This window comes from Narcine bancroftii, chromosome 3, assembly GCF_036971445.1.
Source record: "Narcine bancroftii isolate sNarBan1 chromosome 3, sNarBan1.hap1, whole genome shotgun sequence".
Classification (NCBI taxonomy): domain Eukaryota; kingdom Metazoa; phylum Chordata; class Chondrichthyes; order Torpediniformes; family Narcinidae; genus Narcine; species Narcine bancroftii.
The window spans coordinates 253,173,053-253,194,030 of record NC_091471.1 but is presented as its reverse complement, the minus strand read 5'-3'; the positions used below and the strand labels follow the sequence as shown (position 1 = coordinate 253,194,030).

The following is a 20,978-nucleotide window of genomic DNA, read 5'->3' as shown; positions in this document are numbered from 1 at the left end:
CTCCTGATGAAGTGACTAGAGCGCCAGAAACACCCGAAGCCGTGGTGAGCAGTATGTCCGACGCTGAGAGTGAACAACCGAGAAGCAACGACAATATCGCAGACAGGCCGAAACGAAACCGGAAAGTGCCCAAACGATACGAAGACTTTGTGCCATAGTTTGATAAGAACTTTGGACAGTATTTAATCTTATATCATAAAGATCATGTATCAGTGCTGTAGGAAGTAAACTTTATGTAGTAGAGTTATAGTATTACCATGAGTTACGATGTTTGTAAGTTTCCGAGGGATATTGGTAAGTGAAGGTAAAGTTTATTTCTGATTAAAGGAGGGATGTCATGATAATGAATATGTATGAGATATACCGGAAGTCACGTGGTATGAGAGAGAGAGATAAGAACACAAGCAGGAGAACAAAGGAAAACGGGAGAATAAAGAAACTAAGAAGTTTACCTGATAAGACTTGTGTTTAATGTTTTATTAACTTCACATTTCGGGCCACAAATGTGACATCACCCAAGATCGAAGAAAATGCAGAAGTTCGTGAAATGAACGGTTATCCTATCTCAGACCTTCCCTTCCATTCCATCCGCAATTACTGCTCCCTCGGAGAAGCAGGGGATATATTAAAAGGCTCACCCTACGCTGCTGGCACTTCGCTCAACTTCCATCGTTGGGAAAATAAACCAAACGGTTGCGAGATCATCAGCTGATTCAATTTCAAATGATTTTCCACGTTATAAGAATGTTCAGGGAATCACAAACTGTAAGAATTGATTTGACTTTGCTTTGTTTAAACTGAAATTTAGCGGCAAATAAGCATTGCGCTGCGTGTATTTTCTTCCATCTTTCCATGGGATAACAGGTTGCAGTTGGCAGAAGGGAAACTATCTGGTTTTAAATGCTGGTGGAATCCGATATCCCGAAAGCCGAACTTATTTTCCTCCAATTAAACATTTCAATAGTATTTTTACCGGATATTTCATCACGTTGATCAGCTCCTCCCTGAATTTAGACTGAGTCGCTGCATAAATGCAAGTGTTTGTGCAGCAACTCAGAAGCCAAGAGCATGTAACTGGTTTGGTCCGCGATTAACATTGGGTCCTTCGCACTGGTAAAGACAAACCGTTGTGTTATTTGCATCCACAGGAAAAATATTAAATAGGTCATCCAAAGCAATATGAAGTTTCCTGACACTGCAAAGAGTAAGATGATGGACTTCCTTCGGCTTTTAACCTCGGAATCATTCTCATCCGCATAATTGTTGCTGCCTCTCAGAACCTTGCGGGCGCTGGTGGCTGCAACAATACGCGCGACCGTCAGAGCATTAAGAAGTGATATCATTAACATTGGGAACAGAGGAGTCAACACTCGATGAATCCACGTGAATAATATCCATCCAGGATGGGTCCAAGCCTGACTTCTAAAAACACAGAACCAATCTGTTTTACTCACAGTAAACATGGGTTCAAATAGAAAGAACCAAGGGATGTTTTTACAGACGAACAGCGGGAACAATATTGTTATCACATTGCGCGCTGTTATTTCGGAGCAAACCCTCGTCCTCAGTTTGTGGCAACAAATCATTACATATCGATCAAATGTAAACGCGAGAGTCAACCACTCGGAAATATCCGTGGCGGCGTGTATCAGTGTAACCTGGAAAGCGCACACCTGAGTTATGAACAGGAACGTTGTTGGAAAATAATAGTCGTTCACACGATACAGTATCACGTCAAGGAACACGACCAACAGATCCGCCGTTGCCATGGCCACGAGGTAGCGAGAGACACACCTGGACAGACCGCAATTCCCCCGCGAAAGGATCACAATGGACATCACGTTAGCTGTTAAATAAGAAAGATCACAAATCCGTGGTCAGTATATATCAAGTAAGCCGGTTACTTCACGTTCCGAGATTTCTTACTGTGATGCGTTGAGCATCGGCGTTGACTCTACTGAACGAAACTTAACAATGGTAAAATTAACAATTAACCCAACATTTCCCACAGCATTCACATCCGATCTCTAATGTTGCAGAACTGCACCAAAATATTAAACATCCCGACCCAATCATCCACCTTCTACACTTCCTTTGACAATTTTCGAACCCAGATTTACACTCCACTATCCGAAACCTTGCTAACTTTGCAGATCGTATTGATGATATTATTTCCTCACTATTAATTATCTTACTAGTTCTGCCCGGTGAGCACGGCCACACTTCGACAGGGCTTTGTCTGTACAAGGTGCAATAATTCGATGAAAATGTCAGACGAAATTTAATAGAGATAAGTTCGAATTGTTGCATTTTGGAAGGACAAAGCAAGGTAAGATGCACATGGTAAAACGCAAGGCCCTGAAGATTGTGAAAGGAGAGTGAGATCCAGCAATACAGATACATAATTCCCTGAAATCCACACAACGGAATTTGGAGGACAGGAAGGGATATTTTAGTACATTAACCCTCATAAAATAAAATAATGACTTTCTGAATTGTCAAAGTTCAGTGAATACGCAAAACCTGGGGTCATCTTTGAAAAGGAAAACATTCAATAAGTTTCAAGGAGTGTGGAGATTTATTACGATTTTCTAAGATTTTGCCGAAATCCAGGAATTGATTTTATTTATTTAGAATTAATATATATATCAAACAAATAGAAATCATATATCACATTGTTACAAATGATTGATTGAATATTTGTTGATTTGAATAGAGAGAAAAAAGAAAGAAAGCTACAGAATAAAAGCCCATTTATAACACCCTCTGAACACCGGTCCTCTACCTGCCCCAACTATAAACTGTACTAAAGTTAAATTACTAATATGCTATCATGAATTATAAATATATATATATATAAAATTACTAATATGCTATCATGAATTATGAATATATATATGGTTATATCTATATATAATTATATATATTTTAAATTATATTGTTTTACTAAACATTCGAAAGATTCCTAAAATCATTTCAAACAAAGATAATTTATTAAGCGTAGACTTCATTGAACCAGAGTTTTCAGATGAATTATTTATACATTTAAACCTAATGTTCGAGTATACGGAATGCAACTCCATTTAAAAAAACTCTCAAGTTATATGATTTTTTTTACCTCATGGTAAACAACTTTGAATTTCTGTTTTCGGACTCCCTAATGTTAAATTGACACCTGATTTCCAACTAACTGCAATGCATTTGCTTGATATCATCGGAGCTAATTAAACTCCCTTGGGTGGAGTTTAACAACTCCCTTGGGTGGAGCCGGATGTTAATCAATCTATTTTTCTCTGGATGTTTAACCAAATGATATTGAAAGAAATGAAATTTGTAAAATTTATTAAGGATCAAATTGCTATATATTTAGATTTGAATAAGAATACAGTCAAGAGTAATTTTATTGTATGGGATGATTTCAATGCATTTCATGTCGTCAAATCAAAAGAAAATGAGAAATTTCTGGGAGAGTCTCAGTTGTTGGATAAACAAATAGCAGAGTTGCAAAATGAATTTCAGAGGAGTTCTATAGAAGATAATAAGGCTTTTTTGACAAAATTGAAGCTAAAATATAATATATTGCAAACTAACCTATTTGACCATTTGATTGAAAGATCTAAGCAATGTTATGAGTTAGGAGACAGAGCACATAAAGTCTTGGCATGGCACTTGAAAACTGTACAAGCTTCAAGGATTATTAATGCTGTGAGGAAGGATAATTCAGTTGCTTTAAAACCTCAGGAAATTAATGACCAATTTTGTCATTTTAAAGAAGATAAATGCTTGTGAGGGAGTATGAGACGATGGTTCTATTGAAGAATTTTTGCCAGAGTTCAACTTACCAATAATGAAGGAGGAGGATGTGAGGAAGATGGATTCTCCTTTTACGGATTTAGAAATAAAGGATGTTAATCAACAAATGCCTAATGGGAAGTCACCAGGATATGATCGATGTTCTTAATCACGTAACTCAGGAAAAAGCTTTCCCAGACTCATGTTTGAGTGCAATAATAAATGTTATACCAAAAAAAAGACTGAGAGCCTTTGAAGGTTTCTACTTCTCTCCCAATTTCTTTATTAAAATAAATTTATTTATTATGTAATATTTATTTTAAAATATTTATTTAATGTGAATTATAAAACAATAGTGAAATTATTAGCAAATAGTTTAGGAAAGTATTTACCTCCATTAGTACATTCTGACCAGCCTCGTATTATTAAAGATAGGTATGCTTCGGATAATATTCTTTGAGTGGTTTCATTGATCAATGCTTCACGTCACCAACCCAACTTACCACTGTTAGTGTCAGTAGTTGCTGAAAAAGCTTTTGATAGGGTCGAATGGAATTTGTTATTTAAAATTTTGTAGAAATATAAATTTGGACCCTAATTAATTGGTTGCGTGAAGGCATTATATAATACTCCTGTAGCAAGGGTGGCGTCAAAATGTGAATCTTCTTCCTTTTTTATATGAGCACGTTCAACTCATCAAGGTTGTTCTTTGTCGCCAGCACTTTTTGCATTGGACATTGAACTGTTAGCTCTGGATATCAGGCAGAATGAGAATATTACAGGTATAAGGATTGGACAGGATGAATATAAGATTAATTTATTTTCTGATGATTTTTGGATATATTTAAATAATCCGAAACAATCTTTAAATTATTTTCAAAATTGTTTTGAATTATATGGTAAATTTTCTAGACATTAAGTGAATTGGGAGAAAAGCTACCAATTTGTGAAGGAAATTATGATCAATTACGATGAAGCTAGGCAAATTAGTAAACTTTGATGGACTTATAAAATTGAGTACTTAGGGATTATGATAGATGTAAATTTGCAATCATTCTATAATTTATATTATGTTCCATTAATGAGAAAGATTAAACTGCATTTGATTAAATTGAAAGATTTACCTTTATCTTTATAGGTCGCTAAATTGTATAAAGGTGAATATTTTTACACAAATTCAATTTTGTTTAATTCCTGAATAAAGTTTATGATATAGAAATCCGCCACGTCTGAAACAAGTATTCTTAAATACTTAATCACATTGCTAGACCATATGAACTATATATCTAATTTACATTGTGAATAATCACCTTGTACTAATTCCATATCTTCAGTTTTATCCCAATTTATTTTACAACCATAAACTTTTTCATAATCTATCAGTTGCTTTAAAAGTCCAGATAATGAGAGTTGTGTCTGAGCCAAACATACAAAGACATCATCTGCAATAAATCTTATGCTCAGTTGATTTGTCATAAACACTTTTAACTGTTGATCAATACAAATAGATTGTTCAAGAAGTTCTATATTCAATGCAAACAGAGTAGTTATTGGCCACTTCTGAAACAAGGATAAATGACGAACTTCCCTACTTGACCTCTTGAACTTAAATGATTTAGATATTTGCCTATTAGCTAATACTTTAGCTTGAGGACTTCTGTAAAGTGCTTTAATCCAATTTACAAAATTAAATCCAACACAAAATTTAACTAAAACTTTAAATAAATAATCTTTTCGAATATATCAAAAGCATTTTATGTCACCTAATGCAACTTTAGTCGCCTCTTTGTGCCAGAAACAATAATCTTACTATATCTTCAGATGTTTGTCTTGCTTTTAAGAAAACTGTTGATCAATATGTATTACATCTCAAACGGAATATTTATTCTATTTGCTGAGATCTTTTCTTTCTTTTTCAATCTTTTTATTTTTATTATAATTTATAAACACATACAGTTCAAAGAGATATAAAAAAATACATAGTAAGTAATGAATTAATACAGAGATATAAAACAATAATATTACAGAATAAAAATATATCATAAAAAAAAATTTAGATCAGTTTAGGGTGTGAACTATCTCCAAAAAATAGATATAATTAATATCAATAAATGAAAAAAAGAGAAAAAAAAACCCAAAAAAGAAGAAAAAACAAATCTGAATTAAAAAAAACTTTAAAAACAACTTTTTTAAAAAACCTAAAGATATAGCTAAACCACGCCGATCACTGCGATCTCATCTTACAGCCCAATTAGAGATCTTCGCTATAACTTTATGAACAATGTTATACAATAAAATTGGTCGAAATTAGGGTGATCTTAAAGGATATCTGACTTTGTTAGGAATAACCATAATTCTCGCCGTTGAAAAGGTTTCTGGAAGAGGGTATGAACTCGACGGAGAAACACCAAGTGGCGACTCGGTTTGCGGAGACGTTGGCACTGTGCTACAATACTAGCATAAATGAAGTAATTATTAAGTCTTTAATTCCTTAACAAACTTCCACAGGAAATCCATGCTCTCGTGGAGACGTATTATTCTGTAAACATTTAAGTGCTTCCTTAAATTCTTGTTCACTAAATGGTCTATCCAAATTATCTTTATCTTGGTCATTCAGAAAGTTGCATTAAATTTTGAACAGTGGCGGCTTAAATCCATGTTTTGTCCAGATAACTGCCGGAAGAAATCACCTCTTTCAATTTCAGGTGCAATCACTTACCCAGGACCCCGAACACAGCCACAATCGGGTAGTAAATCATAATTGTCTGTAACATTGGAGGCAACGAAGAAAATGAATAGACAGTGAGTGGAGCTCTCATCTTGACGATGATGGGGAGTCTGAAAGGGACAGCTCTGTGTAAGAAAGTAGCAGAGAGCGGCGAGATGTACAGCCTTCCTCTATCCCAGGATCATCAATAAACGGTAATTGATGTTACCTCCAGAGAAATGAGCGTCGCATAAACACAGCTAACATTCTTGTTTGTGCCTAACGATGCAGATGCAGGAATTTAAATGAACCTTTAGGAATAACAAACGGCGGTACAGTCAGCAGAGAGAGAGCACAGCGCCACCCGTTGACCAATACGTGACGCCCCTTTGTGCTTCACCCTCGTCCGACCCACCATGTTCATCATTCCTTCCAATTTCAGCATCTAAAGTGTTGATTATCTGAATGAAAATGTTTTGATAATCCGTGAACATTCCATGAGGAGACAGTGGAAGGGAAATGCGAACCCCCACGGATTCGCTTCTGCACGAAAGCAAAGGTCACAGATTTCCGTCAGGTTTCTGCAGTCGGACGCTAACCTCTCAGTCAGCAGTAGCGCAGGATCGTTTATTTTTGAAAGGTTGATCATTAAGTTTTAAAATAGTGGAGTTCAGCACAGGTTCAGGTACCTCAAACCTCACATCAGCGACGACACAATGAACAGTTGAAACATATTAACTTGTCCGAGAGGTTTTCCCATCCTCGTTTCATGCAGACATGACCAGGACCAATATATAATTCTTGTCTGCATTAACTGCAGTTTGATACATAAGTGAGTGCGAAGGCGCTTATGATAAATAGCGAGAATTTTAAAAATATTTGTGATTCTTCATTATCTGGGGGAGGCGGGAGAGTCTCCTGAACAACTGTTCCAACAACAGCCCCGTCCTCTCTCACACACACATCTCTAGGTTTGTTACATGCAGCTCAGAAGGACACATTCTGCACAAAGGAGCTCAGGAACTGGCCAATGGAGCCACTACATTATGTTGACATCGACTATAATACCCAGTAAGAAATACCAAATCTCTCCACATAATTTATATGCCCATCCCACCACGCTCCCACGCCGCACATTCACGAGACTCTTAAATGTCTCTGGAAATTCACTCCTGGATCTTCTTCCACCACCTACAGCGCACAGGCATCCTCTCAACTCCCAGTTCAGATTCGTGATAACCATTCATCCAGTTATTGAGCAACTCTCCAGCAGTCCCTTGTGAATATCTTACACGAAGTCGTCATCAGCCCGTGGCCTCCATCGGTTCCTTTCCTTGTCTCACCGTCCGCTGAATGTGCTTTCTTCAGCTGCAGAGCCCTTCATCGGTCCAGTATCGTGGTCACCACCCAATGGGTCATCAACTCAATTCTCAATATCAAACGTGTGTTGTTCTCCCAATTTTCTGATGCCCTGTGATATTCCACTGCTTCCCTGTAGCCAGTTCCACCTCGTGGCTGCTGACCAACATATGTGTCACAAAAAAAAACATAAAACAATGCGCATAAAGCTTTCTTTATTAGGGCGACACAAACATTTATTCATAAACGCCCAGGACAGATGAAGATATATCCATCTCCCCACATGATTAGATATTGATATGCGAAGATAGTATGTCTAAGAGTGTGAATGTGCGATACTGATTAATGCATTAGAATTTTTTTCATCAATTATATTTAACCCCGGTGAAGAAAGTTTAATATGTCACTTCATATTTTTGTTTTAAATGTCATATGGAAGTAAGAACTTTCTTACAGTCGGTTGGAAATGTGATACGGTTTAACAGTTTTTGGATAATATTAAACAATTTTAGGAAGTTACATTTAAATTTGAAATTCCATTTTAAACAATAATATTTTATTGGTTAATATAAAATATTATGCTTAGATTTAAAGATAAGCAATTTTCAAATTGCTAGGAAATGTCTTGCAGTTACATGGAAGAATGATATTGAATTGAATATTCACCGTCGGCATGCAGAGAAGAGGTCATGTATTCCGTTAGAGAAGATAACAAATAATCTAAAAATAATTTTCTATTTGTTAAAGTTTAGAGCCCATACATGGATGAACGTGTTTAAATTGTTAAAATATTTCCAACGAAGGGATAGGGTTTTCGCCAACCGCGACCCATACCTGAATGTATTGGGTTTTTTAATGTTCTCTTTTATTGTTTCCATTTTGCTTTATTTTTTGTGACGTTTAATAGTCGGCTGGTTGAGTTTGGATGGATAGCCATGGGTGTGTGGTTTTTGTGGGACAAAATAAATACTGTATTGTTTATTGATGTGTATCATTTATTCTTAATTATAAATAATGTATTCAAAAAATGCACTAAACCATTCCTGCCTCATAACTCTTTATTTTAGACTCATCCATTTGTCTATCAGAGAGACTCCTAAATGACACAGATGATTCATACTCTATCTCGATTCCTGGTAAGTCATACCATTACAATCAGCCACAAATCTGTGTACAAACCTACTTGTGATGTCGACCCTCAACTTTCCTCCTTACACTTTCTACAAATGTACTCTGGTATTCACGATTCCTGCTCTGTGATAAAGGCTTTGATTGTCTATCCAGTCTGTGCTTCTCAGACTTTTTTAGCCCTCTTAAAAGTCTAGTCTCATTCTTCCTTGCTAAACAAATTTAAAACTCTCAGTTCTGATAACCTTGCATCATAAGACTTATTTTTCAAACAATGCAACATGCTGTCAAATCTTCCATGCCCCCTCCTTTTGCTTTCACACCATTCATATAATGAGGTGACCAGATGGAACACAATACGCCGGGTGAACTCAACATACATTTGTCGAGTTGCCACATCCCAAATGGACAATTGAACTCAATCCTCATATTAATGAAGCCCAACATCCTTTTATCCTCTTTTCCTCCTTCTGGTTTGACTTTCCAAATTGCATCACCGCACATTTATCATGTTCACATGCCACTTTTCTGCTCAACTTTGCATCCTTGTCTTGGGTAAACTTATACCTCTCACTTTGTTCATTTTACATTGGTCACAGTGTTTGAGCTACCAAAAAAATTAGACACACAAACACCGAGAGCAGTTCAGATTATACAAATGTTTATTACAAATTCAAAAGCTGATTTCACACTATGATATGCAAGCCCTTCCCGACTATATTTATCAAGGCTTGGACTGGTCCCAACTGCCGAAGCGAGGCAACAACTGCACACTTGTAATAGGTTGTCAAGGCACCGGTAGCAGCTTGTCCACCTCCCCTGGCCAGGACGTTGGCTGGACTCCAGAAGTTCTTCTTTTTGCTGAGAGATGTTGTCACCTCTCGGAGAGTCTCAAACTTCAGCAGCGGGACCATGACTTATATTACCCCAAAAACTGCTTACCCAAGCACCTATTCCTAGCACAGCAAGAAAGATAAGCAAGCAAGCTAGCATGCTAGGCTTCTAACGAATAACATAATTTTCAGCTTATCACTTTGAATACAATGGTTTATTTTGCATCAAGGCTAGGCCTCTGACAGTCTGTGACCAAAACAAGCAGGAAGATTCAACGTTCTCGGTACACAGATGTCCTTTCTTCAGATAACAGCATCTCTGGCCCCTCGGTGGAATTTTGCTTATGTCTGCTGATTCTAAAAACAATTAGGTTCCCAGCCTTGCAGAACCCAAAGCTGCAAGTTTGAAATAAACAGGGTCTCAGCCCTCCATAACCAAGAGCTGCAAATTAAGAAAATAACGGGTTAAAAAATAGGTTAGAATCTTCCATTACATTCCACCCCTTGGTCACAGACTGTCAGACACGAGACTTGACAAGTATTTCAGTACAAAAAGAGCTTAAAAGAGAAATCAAAACTACAACAATCACAAAAACAAGCAATAAAGCAAGCAACCAACAGAGAATAGCGTGGCCTAAACCCCTACATGTACCAGCTAACCATGAAAAAGGATTCCAACCAAGGCTCAAACTATCCTTGTTGGCCACAATACCCAGACGCTGGAGCTCACGAACAGAATTCAAAACATGCTGAATAATAGCATAAATATTAGTGGTTCCATTAGGAATATACGAGCAACATTCAGAACAGACAATGGCACACGTGCCACCCTGTTTTGCTAACAGAAAATCCAAGGCCATACGATTCTGTAAAGCCACTGTCCTCACGGCAGAGAGTTCATCACTAAGGTCACTAAGGCCCTGATTGACAGGCAAAAGGGCAAAGGATGTCTCATTGGCAACAGAGTTCATCAGATCATATAATTTGAGAACCTCTAGGGAAATGCAAATATCACCATAACCTGGCATCAAGGCGCCAAGGAAAATCTCGGCACCTGAAAGGTGACATCTATGCCGAAGGACAGGGGACCTATGCATAAGCGAGGAATGGTCCTCTAAACGGGAAATATGGTGTAGGCAGGGGACGGCATAGCAGCAACCACCCCAGGTAAGGGGTAGCCAGGCATAGGCGCGAGACCCACAGACCCAATAAGTCCCATTCACAGGGGGCTTGGAAATAAAAAGGGAATATGTCAGAAAATTACTGAATCCAGGTGAATCAGCAGGTTTGGCAGGGAATTTACAAAAACAGACAGAGCCCTTCACATATTGGGAAACAATAAAATAGGGGGTGTGATATTATGAGAGGAGGTAGAATGATGCCATCCTCGGAAAATACCCAAAATATCACTCAGATTAAAGAAATGAGCCTCCTCAGGATGTAAATTCTGCCTTTGGAGGGGTCAAAATATTTCCAGGGAGCAACTTCCTTTCGGGTGAAAGGAATGGGGATCATGGGAATGCCTGTACCAGCATGCAAAGGGCCTATAGTACAAACCCAACAATCAGAAACATTTAATCCATAGGAAATATGGAGAAAGGAATTGTCGGACAAATCTGAAGGAATGTTTGATAGTGAGGCAGACCAGCAATCCTCCACAGAACGGGAATCTTTCCACCACTTAGCAGCAGGTGGAGCAGAGTTATTACAAGATACAAAGCGAGTACAAAAATTACCATCACAGAAGTAGGGGGAAACCTCTTCAGTTGGTCCATCTACAAACAAAGTATAAGACCGGCACTGGCAAGAACATATCGATATAAGCTGCACTTGAGGCGGGTGACCGAGGACTTCCTTGATGTAAATCACCAGACAGAGTCTCCCATGGACAACTCCCTTGGAACGTCCTCGTTATTACAAATCCAATTGTTGGCACCAAAGCAGCTGTTAAGCCAGATCACCAGGAGCATAAAACAGAGAACATGAAACAAAGAAGCCTGACACATGTCACTCACGATACTGTAACTGTTCAGTGTTTAAACAGACTAAATCATTCTGTCCCTCAATGGCTACCCACTGAGTGTTACCCTGGGCAGGTGTCACTATTTCTCCTTTTGCAGGAGGGCCACTACTTGGTGGTGCCACCCATACCTTTTGTCTGGCATTTTCTAGTTCAGGAGTGGGGGGGGGAATGATTGTTTTTCCTCTGGAGTAGGCTGTAGTTCTGAAGCGTGAAGAAGTCGGTGGAAAGGTGTACCTTCTTTTAAAGGGTGATGATTCAAATTGTCGACTGCTTGCTGCAGCACATGACTCCACCCCTCTTCTGGGTTCCCAGTGGTGTTAACAAATGAATTTGTTCCTTCAGTAAGTCATTCATTCGTTCAACTAACCCAACAGCCTGCGGGTAATAAGGAATATGGTCAACCCATAAGATACTGTTGTCATTTGCCCAATCACAGATTGCCTTCCCGGAGAAGTGCGAGCCATTATCAGACTAAATCTCCTCTGGAAGATCATAACAAGAAATTAAATGATTTAGTCCTTGGATACTGCTAGCTTGGTCAGCCGTCTTCGTGGAAAAAGCAAAAACCAGGCCCAAAAAGTTGTCAAGCATTACTAGGACGTAACGTTTACACACACATTCTGGCATGGGGACTATGTAATCAATTTGCCAAACTGCAGCTGGGCGAGCACCCTGTTTTATTCGGCCATGCGAACCAGGAGGAATGACACGGGACTTCACAAGTTGACATTCTGGGCATGTACGCATGACCATGCGGACATCATCCTGACGGACGGGTAAAGCATGTGTACAGGCCCACATAGCTGATCTCTTCTCCCCCAAATGACCACTCTGCTCTCTCTCTCTCTCTCTCTCTCTCTCTCTCTCTCTCTCTCTCTCTCTCTCTCTGTCTGTCTCTCTCTCTCTCTCTCTCTCTCTCACTCTCTCTCTCTCTCACACACACACACACACACTCTCTCTCTCTCTCTCCCTCTCTCTCTCTCTCTTTCTCTCTCTTTGCAAAACCACATGTCTCCCCTTAGAAAAGCAAATTGCAACCAGACAGATTACTGGCATCGGTATCAATTTCTGGCTGGGCATCTGTTGCTTTAAAGGCATCAGTGTATTTGATCCACAACACTTACTTGTGAAGTCTCTATAAGCATTTTTCAAAGTTTCAGTCTACTCACTCTAAAGCTGAAATCTCTACTTATGTATTGCTCTTTCATTATAAATCAGATGTCTTTTGTGAAGTGATCTGCAATAAATCGCCACATTCTATCACATTACAAAAACACATTTAGATATAATATATAACAGAATAATGAGCATCGATGTGGGCGATTCAGCAAAACATTTCTGGGTTGGCCTTACATTCTTTACGCTTTTTAAAATCAATGGATGGTATTCTCTCAAGTAGAAAATTGCAATTTACCTCACCGAGAATTGCCCACGCCCATTAAGTTTGATTGCTCCTTCCAGTCTCCTAGTGATGTTACATATTGAATTAAAAGCTCAGTATCTGATTCCGTGTGTGTAAACTGATTCACTACGCATGCTTGATCAAACAGCACTATGTAATTTTATGGCATGGAAATAGGCTTCTCCATCATTTTCATCTATGTTTATTCTGCCCAGATCCACTCAAGTGTATCCAGTACACATCCATGCATAACACTCACAGCCATGGAGCTATACAAGTATTTCTAATATGTTACTATTGAGGACGTGTTCATTTCTTCAGCTACCAGCTCGTTAAGCCTCTTGTTGTGTGAATAAGGTACGACTTAAATATATATATATATATATATATATATATATATATATATATATATATGTGCAATTAATTTATATAAGCTACCTCATTCGGCTATCCTCCAGGAAATAGAGACCAAAGCTATTAAACCTTTCCCTCTCTGTCAATTTCTAAATCTTCTTAAATCTGTGCACTCTTTCAAACTTATTAAATTCTTTCCTTTTCTTAGGTGACTCCATGTTTTGTGTCACCCCTGAACTTTTCCAATTCAGATAGTCATTATTTTATTTTATGAAGGTTAAGGTACTAAAAGATGCCTTCCTGTCCCCTAAGTTCAATCGATTTCAGGGAATCATATATCTGTATTCGTTGATGTCTCTGTTCTATCAAAATCTTAAGGGCTCTGCATTTTACCGCGTGCATCTTTCTTTGGTTTATCCAGCCAAAATGCAACAATTCAAACTTGTCTTTATTAAATTTCTTCTGTAACTTTCATCAAATTATTCCACCTGGTACAGACAAAGCCCTGTCGAAGTCTCCAATCCTCTGGCACTTCTCCCGTTCGCAAAGATAACAAAAAGATCATAGCCACGTCTTAAGGTATCTCCACCTCACAAACCGCAACTTGAGGTAGATCATGTCCAGCCGCAGGACGTTCTCATTCACATTGCTTTTACAAGATCCAAAACTTCCCCTTCCTTAATAAGAACATAATTCAGCACACATCCTTGCTCTATTCATAACGCACTATCATCAAGTTTTTATCACTTGTGAATAATTAAGAAATGTATTCATTTTGGACCATCCTAACTTCCTCTACAATTAGGCACGTTTCCTTCTTTATAATTTAGCAGCCCCACAAGCTCAGTCACACAATATTTAAATGAAACCACCATCAGCTCCATGCACACAGGCCTTCATGAAGTCTGAATGTGTGATTTTACCCAGCAGGACTGCTGGAACACCACTCCATGATCCCCAGCTAAAATCATATAATGTGGTAAAATTGATCTCAGTTTCATCTAGCTCAATGAAACAATTGTGGGAAAAGTGCATTGGCATGTGAAATTTTGACAGTGTTACTATTAGAATGTAGTTTGTTCTTCAATGAAAATCATTTAGTTTTGCCAGCAGAGAGAGTAAAATGGGCTTTTTCAAAGAGAGAGCGAGATAGAGAGAGAGAATTCTGTTCAACCATTCAGCAGTAGGAGCTGGGAATGGAGCATGACAAGCTAGCAAACTTATAGAAACCCCCATTTTGAAGACGGTTGTGAGTTCTTAGTTCTTAGCTCAGTCTAATCCAAGCTTTATTTGCAAATAAAAAAGATTTTACATTTCAAATAAGGGAAACAAAATGAACTCTGTCGTGATTTGAATGAATGATGTTATCAACCCATTAGGGTTATCAACCCTTTAGGGGCACGTTTCTTTAGCAAGACACTGAAGTGGCTCAGAGGAAGGAGTCAGTTGGTGTCTCGCGATAAACAAATCTCTCTCTGAAAAATGTCAAGAATATTCCTGAGCGGCAACTAATGTCACTTTCAACAGCAAAGCCTGGTGAAATTCATAAATGTTCAATTCTGTGCAGAGTATAAAAATTCATTGGAAACAGTGAACTTGGAGGAATGAGAATTGATATTGGACGGTGAATCAAAGAACCTTTCAGAATTTGTACAGACATTATATACCAATCTGTTAAAATTAGAAGATGGCGAATTTGGGATAAGTTATCTTAAATAGTAATAAGATAAATTTGATACTCTTTTCATGTTTAAATACAATGAAAAACAACTATTGTTTAAAATTGACCTTTTGTCTTGGTAAATTTCTATTGCCGATGTGATTTCGATTGCTCTGGCACATAACCATATTGTTAACAAGATGGTGGTCAGATCAAGTAGAGACCCTGTTTCCGGTCTCTGCAGCTGATACCAACCCCTCATAGTGTCTCAAGCAGCCTGATTTTTGCAGGTGGTATTATACCATAATTATCCACTGGTAAATGTCACGTGAAGAACAAAAAACGCCTTCAATTTAATATATGTCTCAGACAAGAATTAATCTCCATGACCACCTAGTCCCTCAGCATTTCTCCGAGATTCAACATTCAATCTAGTTCAATAAATCAAAATACTGAATTACCTAAGATTTGCTAAATGTTGCCAGGGATGTATCAACCTAACCTGGGGTCTGAATATTAACTTGTCACCAATATGAAGGAGCTGCATGATGATTTCTGCTGTATGGGTAAACTACACTCTACTGTTCCTATCAGCGGAAGTCAGTGGGTGAGAATGGATAGCAAAGTTCCATTTATCCAATAAAGTCGCCTTATTGACATAGAAGGTTAAGCATGCACACCGGCGTCTCCCCTTCTTCACATTCATGCCAAATTGGCCATGTCAATTCTGACAGAATAGCTTGTGATTTATATGTGATATTATATATCATAATAGATATGATTTTGGGAGATAAAGTGTTCCAAGTTCTTCTAGAGTAAATCTCATACAAACACTTTAAAACTATCTCATTTAAAATACTGGAACTCTGCTAAACCTTGAAAGACTGGCTTCGAATTCCTTTCCAAAAAGCTGCGGGGTGTGCACAAGAGACTTATCAAATTGATTGTTATTTTGAAAAGCAAAAGATGAAAGATATTGGAGGATCAGGTTTGGAGCCACTGTCTGATTGAGTGGAGGTTCCTTTTCGAAGAGGGTCCTGAGGTTTTGCAAGCAGAGAGAGTAAAATAGGCTTTTCTCTGACAGACTGGATTCAGTTCTACAGTTTTCTTACAGTTCAGGAGCAGTAGCTGTGGCTCGAATAGGACAAGCTGGTAAATGTGTGTAAAAAAATAATTGAGGACGGGTTGTGATGTTTCATATTTTAAGTTTTTCTCTGCCAGTTCTGTCTTTTTCTCTGTATCTTCTCTTTCTGCTAATTCCTTTTCAATGATTGTTATCTCTTTTTCCAACTGTTCTACTTCCTGATTATATTCCTTTTTAATTTTAGTCATGTGCCTAATTATTTTACTCTAATAAAAGCCTTCATGGAATCCCATGAAATGAATTATTCTTTTATTGATTCCATATTTATCTCGAAGTATATTTTAGTTTGCTGTAGAATATATCTTTTGAAATCTTTTCTTTTTAACAATGTAGGATTTAGTCTCCATCTACATGTCTTTGCTGGCACATCCTCTTATTCAATTGTTAATAATAGGTGAGAGTGATCAGATAATAATCTTGATTTATATTCCATTTTTAACTCTGCCTTGGATCTGTGCCGATAACAAAAACATGTCTATTCTTGAATAGGTCTTCTGCCTACTTTTTGAGTCGTGTGAATATTGTCCCTCATTTTGGTGTTGCCTCCTTCATATATCGATTAGTTTCATATCCTGCATTGCTGTTAGGGTAAATTTAGTTACTTTATTCTTATTCTTAATTGTCTTCCAGTTTTGTTTATCACTGGGTCCAGGTTGAAGTTGAACTCCCCTCCGAGCAAGATATGACCCCATGTATCTGACATTTGTCTGAAGATGTTTTGTTAAAAGCATAGATGTTTAGTAAATTCCAAAATTCAGAATAAATCTGGCACTTTGTCATTACATATCTACCTGCTGGATCTGTTATTATTTATTTTATATTGATTGGTAGATTTTTGTTGACTAATATAGCTTCTCCCCTGCATTTAGAATTTTATTATGATTCCACTACATGGCCTCCACAGCCTCTATTGATTTTGCTGTGTCATATCTCGGTTACATGTGTTTCTTGCAAAAAAGCATTGTCGACTTTCTGTTTTTTTTGCCTAGTTAGAAACCTCTTTTTTTATTATTTGATTGAGCATTTCATTAATATTTACAGTCATGAAATAATCTTTTACTTATTTGTTCAATTCTCTCTCGTCTCCTCAACTCTTTGATATCTTTTTTTTCGAAAAACTTAAAAATAATTTTTGCACATCTTAATACACGACGACATGGTTAGAAAAAGCAAATTATCCTAGAAACTCCTACTGAAATTTAAAAAATAATATATTCGTACACAAAATAATGAATGTCCAGCCCCCCCCCCATGTCCCACCCCCGTATTGGCTTGTCTTTGACTCCTTGTCAGACAACTACAATTCACTTATCTATTTGGGTGTGGTAATAACTGCAAAAATCAACAGAGTTTGAAATAGCAGTTCGTTTTTCTCTACCTAGACACCACCCCAGAGGAACACTATATATTTTCCAAATATGTAACAAAGCTTTTGTCACTTTTTTCTTATCTTTTTTCCTCCTATAAATATCTGTAAATTGTTTTTATAGTTTTTTATAATACTTCTCATTTTGTTGTCTGTTATGCAATTGTTCTGGTGAGTGTTGGTCATCTTTCAGGTCTGAGAACAGTCTATTACTTTGCCCTGGAATGAATATTTTTAATACTGCTGGATGTCGTAGATTTAAATTATTGCCTTTCTTCCATAATGTCTGCTTTGTCAGGTTCAATTATTTCCTTTCTTTTAAGAGCTCGAAGCTAATGTCTGGATAGAAATTGTTTTGGTCCTTTATATTCCAGTAGTTTCTATTACTTTATCCTTTTCCGCTCTAACATTTTTCTCTCGTTCTGTGTCTTCATAACCTTATTATTATGGATCGTGGTTTTTAGTTTAAAAAAGGGTTTAGTTCCAATGTTCTATGTGCTCTTTGAATTTCAATTTTGTCTAGTAGATCATCTGCTTCCAAGATATATTTTTTTTGGGAGGCAATTTATTCACATTTGAGCAATTAAAAGATAAATATGGAATATTTCAAGGTACAATGTTTACATATTACCAATTGAAAACTTATTTAAAAGATAAACTGGGAAATAGATTGAGATTCTGAAAAAGTAGCAACTATGAATATTTAATCACAGACACAATGATAATTTAAATATTTATTTCCAACATGTGTATCATATTGTAATATAACGAAGAGGATGAAATAAAGTACAAAAAGAAACAAAGCTAGGAAATAAAAAGTTTTTAACACAGAGATAAAGAAGGAAACAAGGAAGAAGTTATGTACAGAAACAATGAGAAACACGGCAAATACAAAATAATATATGATACAATATAACTGGCTACAAAGATTATTAATTAGTCCACAGAAATTAAAATAGTGATACCCAACAGCATGGGATGGATGCTTCCATTGTAAACGACATGTTCAAAAGTTAAAACACTCTTGGAAGATCTAAACCTAATAACAAAATAACTCACAAAAAATAAAATACTAAATAATGCAAAGAATGTCTGTTAAATAACATGAGACAAAACATTAGGTCAAAAATTAGACAGTGACCAAATAACATTTATTATGATAGCGCAACCAGTTGCAAAAAATATATATTATAACAACCTGAAAATGGAAACAATCCTTAAAATACAAAAGTGGTATACAGAAATTAACATTACAAAAAACATACATACAATCTGAAAGATTGTATCTAGAAAGCAGAAGTTATTTTCCTCCAATTAAACATTTCAATAGTATTTTTACCGGATATTTCATCACGTTGATCAGCTCCTCCCTGAATTTAGACTGAGTCGCGGCATAAATGCAAGTATTTGTGCAGCAACTCAGAAGCAAGAGCATGTAACTGGTTTGGTCCGCGATTAACATTGGGTCCTTTGCACTGGTCATGACAAAATGTTGTGTTATTTGCATCCACAGGAAAAATATTAAATAAGTCATCCAAAGCAATATGAAGTTTCCTGACACTGCAAAGAGTAAGATGATGGACTTCCTTCGGCTTTTAACCTCGGAATCATTCTCATCCGCATAATTGTTGCTGCCTCTCAGAACCTTGCGGGCTCTGGTGGCTGCAACAATACGCGCGACCGTCAGAGCATTAAGAAGTGATATTATTAACATTGGGAACAGAGGAGTCAACACTCGATGAATCCACGTGAATAATATCCATCCAGGATGGGTCCAAGCCTGACTTCTAAAAACACAGAACCAATCTGTTTTACTCACAGTAAACATGGGTTCATATAGAAAGAACCAAGGGATGTTTTTACAGACGAACAGCGGGAACAATATTGTTATCACATTGCGCGCTGTTATTTCGGAGCAAACCCTCGCCCTCAGTTTGTGGCAACAAATCATCACATATCGGTCAAATGTAAACGCGAGAGTAAACCACACGGAAATATCAGTGGCGGCGTGCATCAGTGTAACCTGGAAAGCGCACACCTGAGTTATGAACAGGAACGTTGTCGGGAAATAATAGTAATTCACACGAGACAGTATCACCTCAAGAAACACGACCAACAGATCCGCGGTTGCCATGGCCACGAGGTAGCGAGACACACACCTGGACAGACCGCATTTCCCCCGAGAAAGGATCACAATCGACATGACGTTAGCTATTAAATAAGAAAGATCACAAATGCATGGTCAGTATATATCAATTAAACCCGTTACTGCACGTTCCGAGATTTCTTTCTGTGATGGGTTGAGCATCGGCGTTGACTCCACTGAAGAAAACTTAACAGTAGGAAATTTAACAATTGGCCCAACATTTCCCACATCATTCACATCCGATCTCCAATGTTGCAGAACTCCACTAAAATGTCAAACATCCCCGACCAATCATTCACCCTCTACACTTCCTTTGACAATTTTCGAACCCTGATTTACACTCCACTATCCGAAACCTTGCTAACTTTGCAGATCGTATTGATGATATTATTTCCTCACTATGTCTTATCTTACTAGTTCTGCCCGATGAGCACAGCCACACTTCGACAGGGCTTTGTCTGTACAAGCTGGAATAATTCGATGAAAATGACAGACGAAATTTAATAGAGATAAGTTCGAATTGTTGCATTTTGGAAGGACAAAGCAAGGTAAGATGCACATGGTAAATCGCAAGGCCCTGAAGATTGTGAAAGGAGTGTGAGATCTAGGAATACAGATACATAATTCCCTGAAATCGACGCAACGGAATTTGGGGGACAGGAAGGGATAATTTTGTACATTAACCTTAATAAAATAAAATAATTGTTATATAGAGAATTTAGGTTAAAACGACTTAAGTTAAAATGTGATGATTAATCATAAACAGGGAAGCCAGAACGGACAGGGAGTTTACTAGCAGTCAAGGACAAAAGGATCTGCTGAATATGTTTTTTTAAACCTATCTTTTCATGGTCATAGTGAGAGACATGCAGGAGACAAAGGATTGATAAGAAGGGTGAGAAACAGAATTTAGTGTATGTAGAGTTCACAGCGTACGTAACGAACGTGATAATTAAAAATACAGTTATACTTAGAATGCTTTTGTAATACTAACCAATTAAAACAGTATTAATAAGAAGGGGAAGGGCAAACAATAAGGGTATAAAAATCAATGCACTGTATGT

At 37.4% G+C, this 20,978-nt stretch overlaps 1 protein-coding gene and 1 long non-coding RNA gene across 2 annotated transcripts; one reads left to right on the top strand and one right to left on the bottom strand.

Moving 5' to 3' along the window:
* Positions 1–447: 447 nt before the first annotated feature.
* Positions 448–7,342, bottom strand: LOC138756450 (probable G-protein coupled receptor 139). The gene is made up of 2 exons (XM_069922941.1): positions 6,512–7,342; positions 448–1,846 (listed from the first exon to the last, which is right to left on the bottom strand). Exons 1-2 carry the CDS (start codon positions 6,609–6,611, stop codon positions 1,011–1,013), a joined length of 936 nt encoding a protein of 311 aa, XP_069779042.1. The 5' UTR covers positions 6,612–7,342; the 3' UTR covers positions 448–1,010.
* On the top strand, positions 7,246–17,167 carry LOC138756451 (uncharacterized). The gene is made up of 3 exons (XR_011353076.1): positions 7,246–7,331; positions 8,926–8,994; positions 17,033–17,167. It is a non-coding gene; the product is annotated as an uncharacterized lncRNA (long non-coding RNA).
* Positions 17,168–20,978: the final 3,811 nt, after the last annotated feature.

Excerpts from the sequence above, each read along its gene's own strand:
- LOC138756450 (XM_069922941.1), bottom strand. The coding sequence starts at position 6,611 with ATGAGAGCTCCACTCACTGTCTATTCATTTTCTTCGTTGCCTCCAATG. Across the intron at positions 1,847-6,511 it reads GGCTGTGTTCGGGGTCCTGG|CTAACGTGATGTCCATTGTG; the intron begins GTAAGTGATTGC and ends CTTATTTAACAG.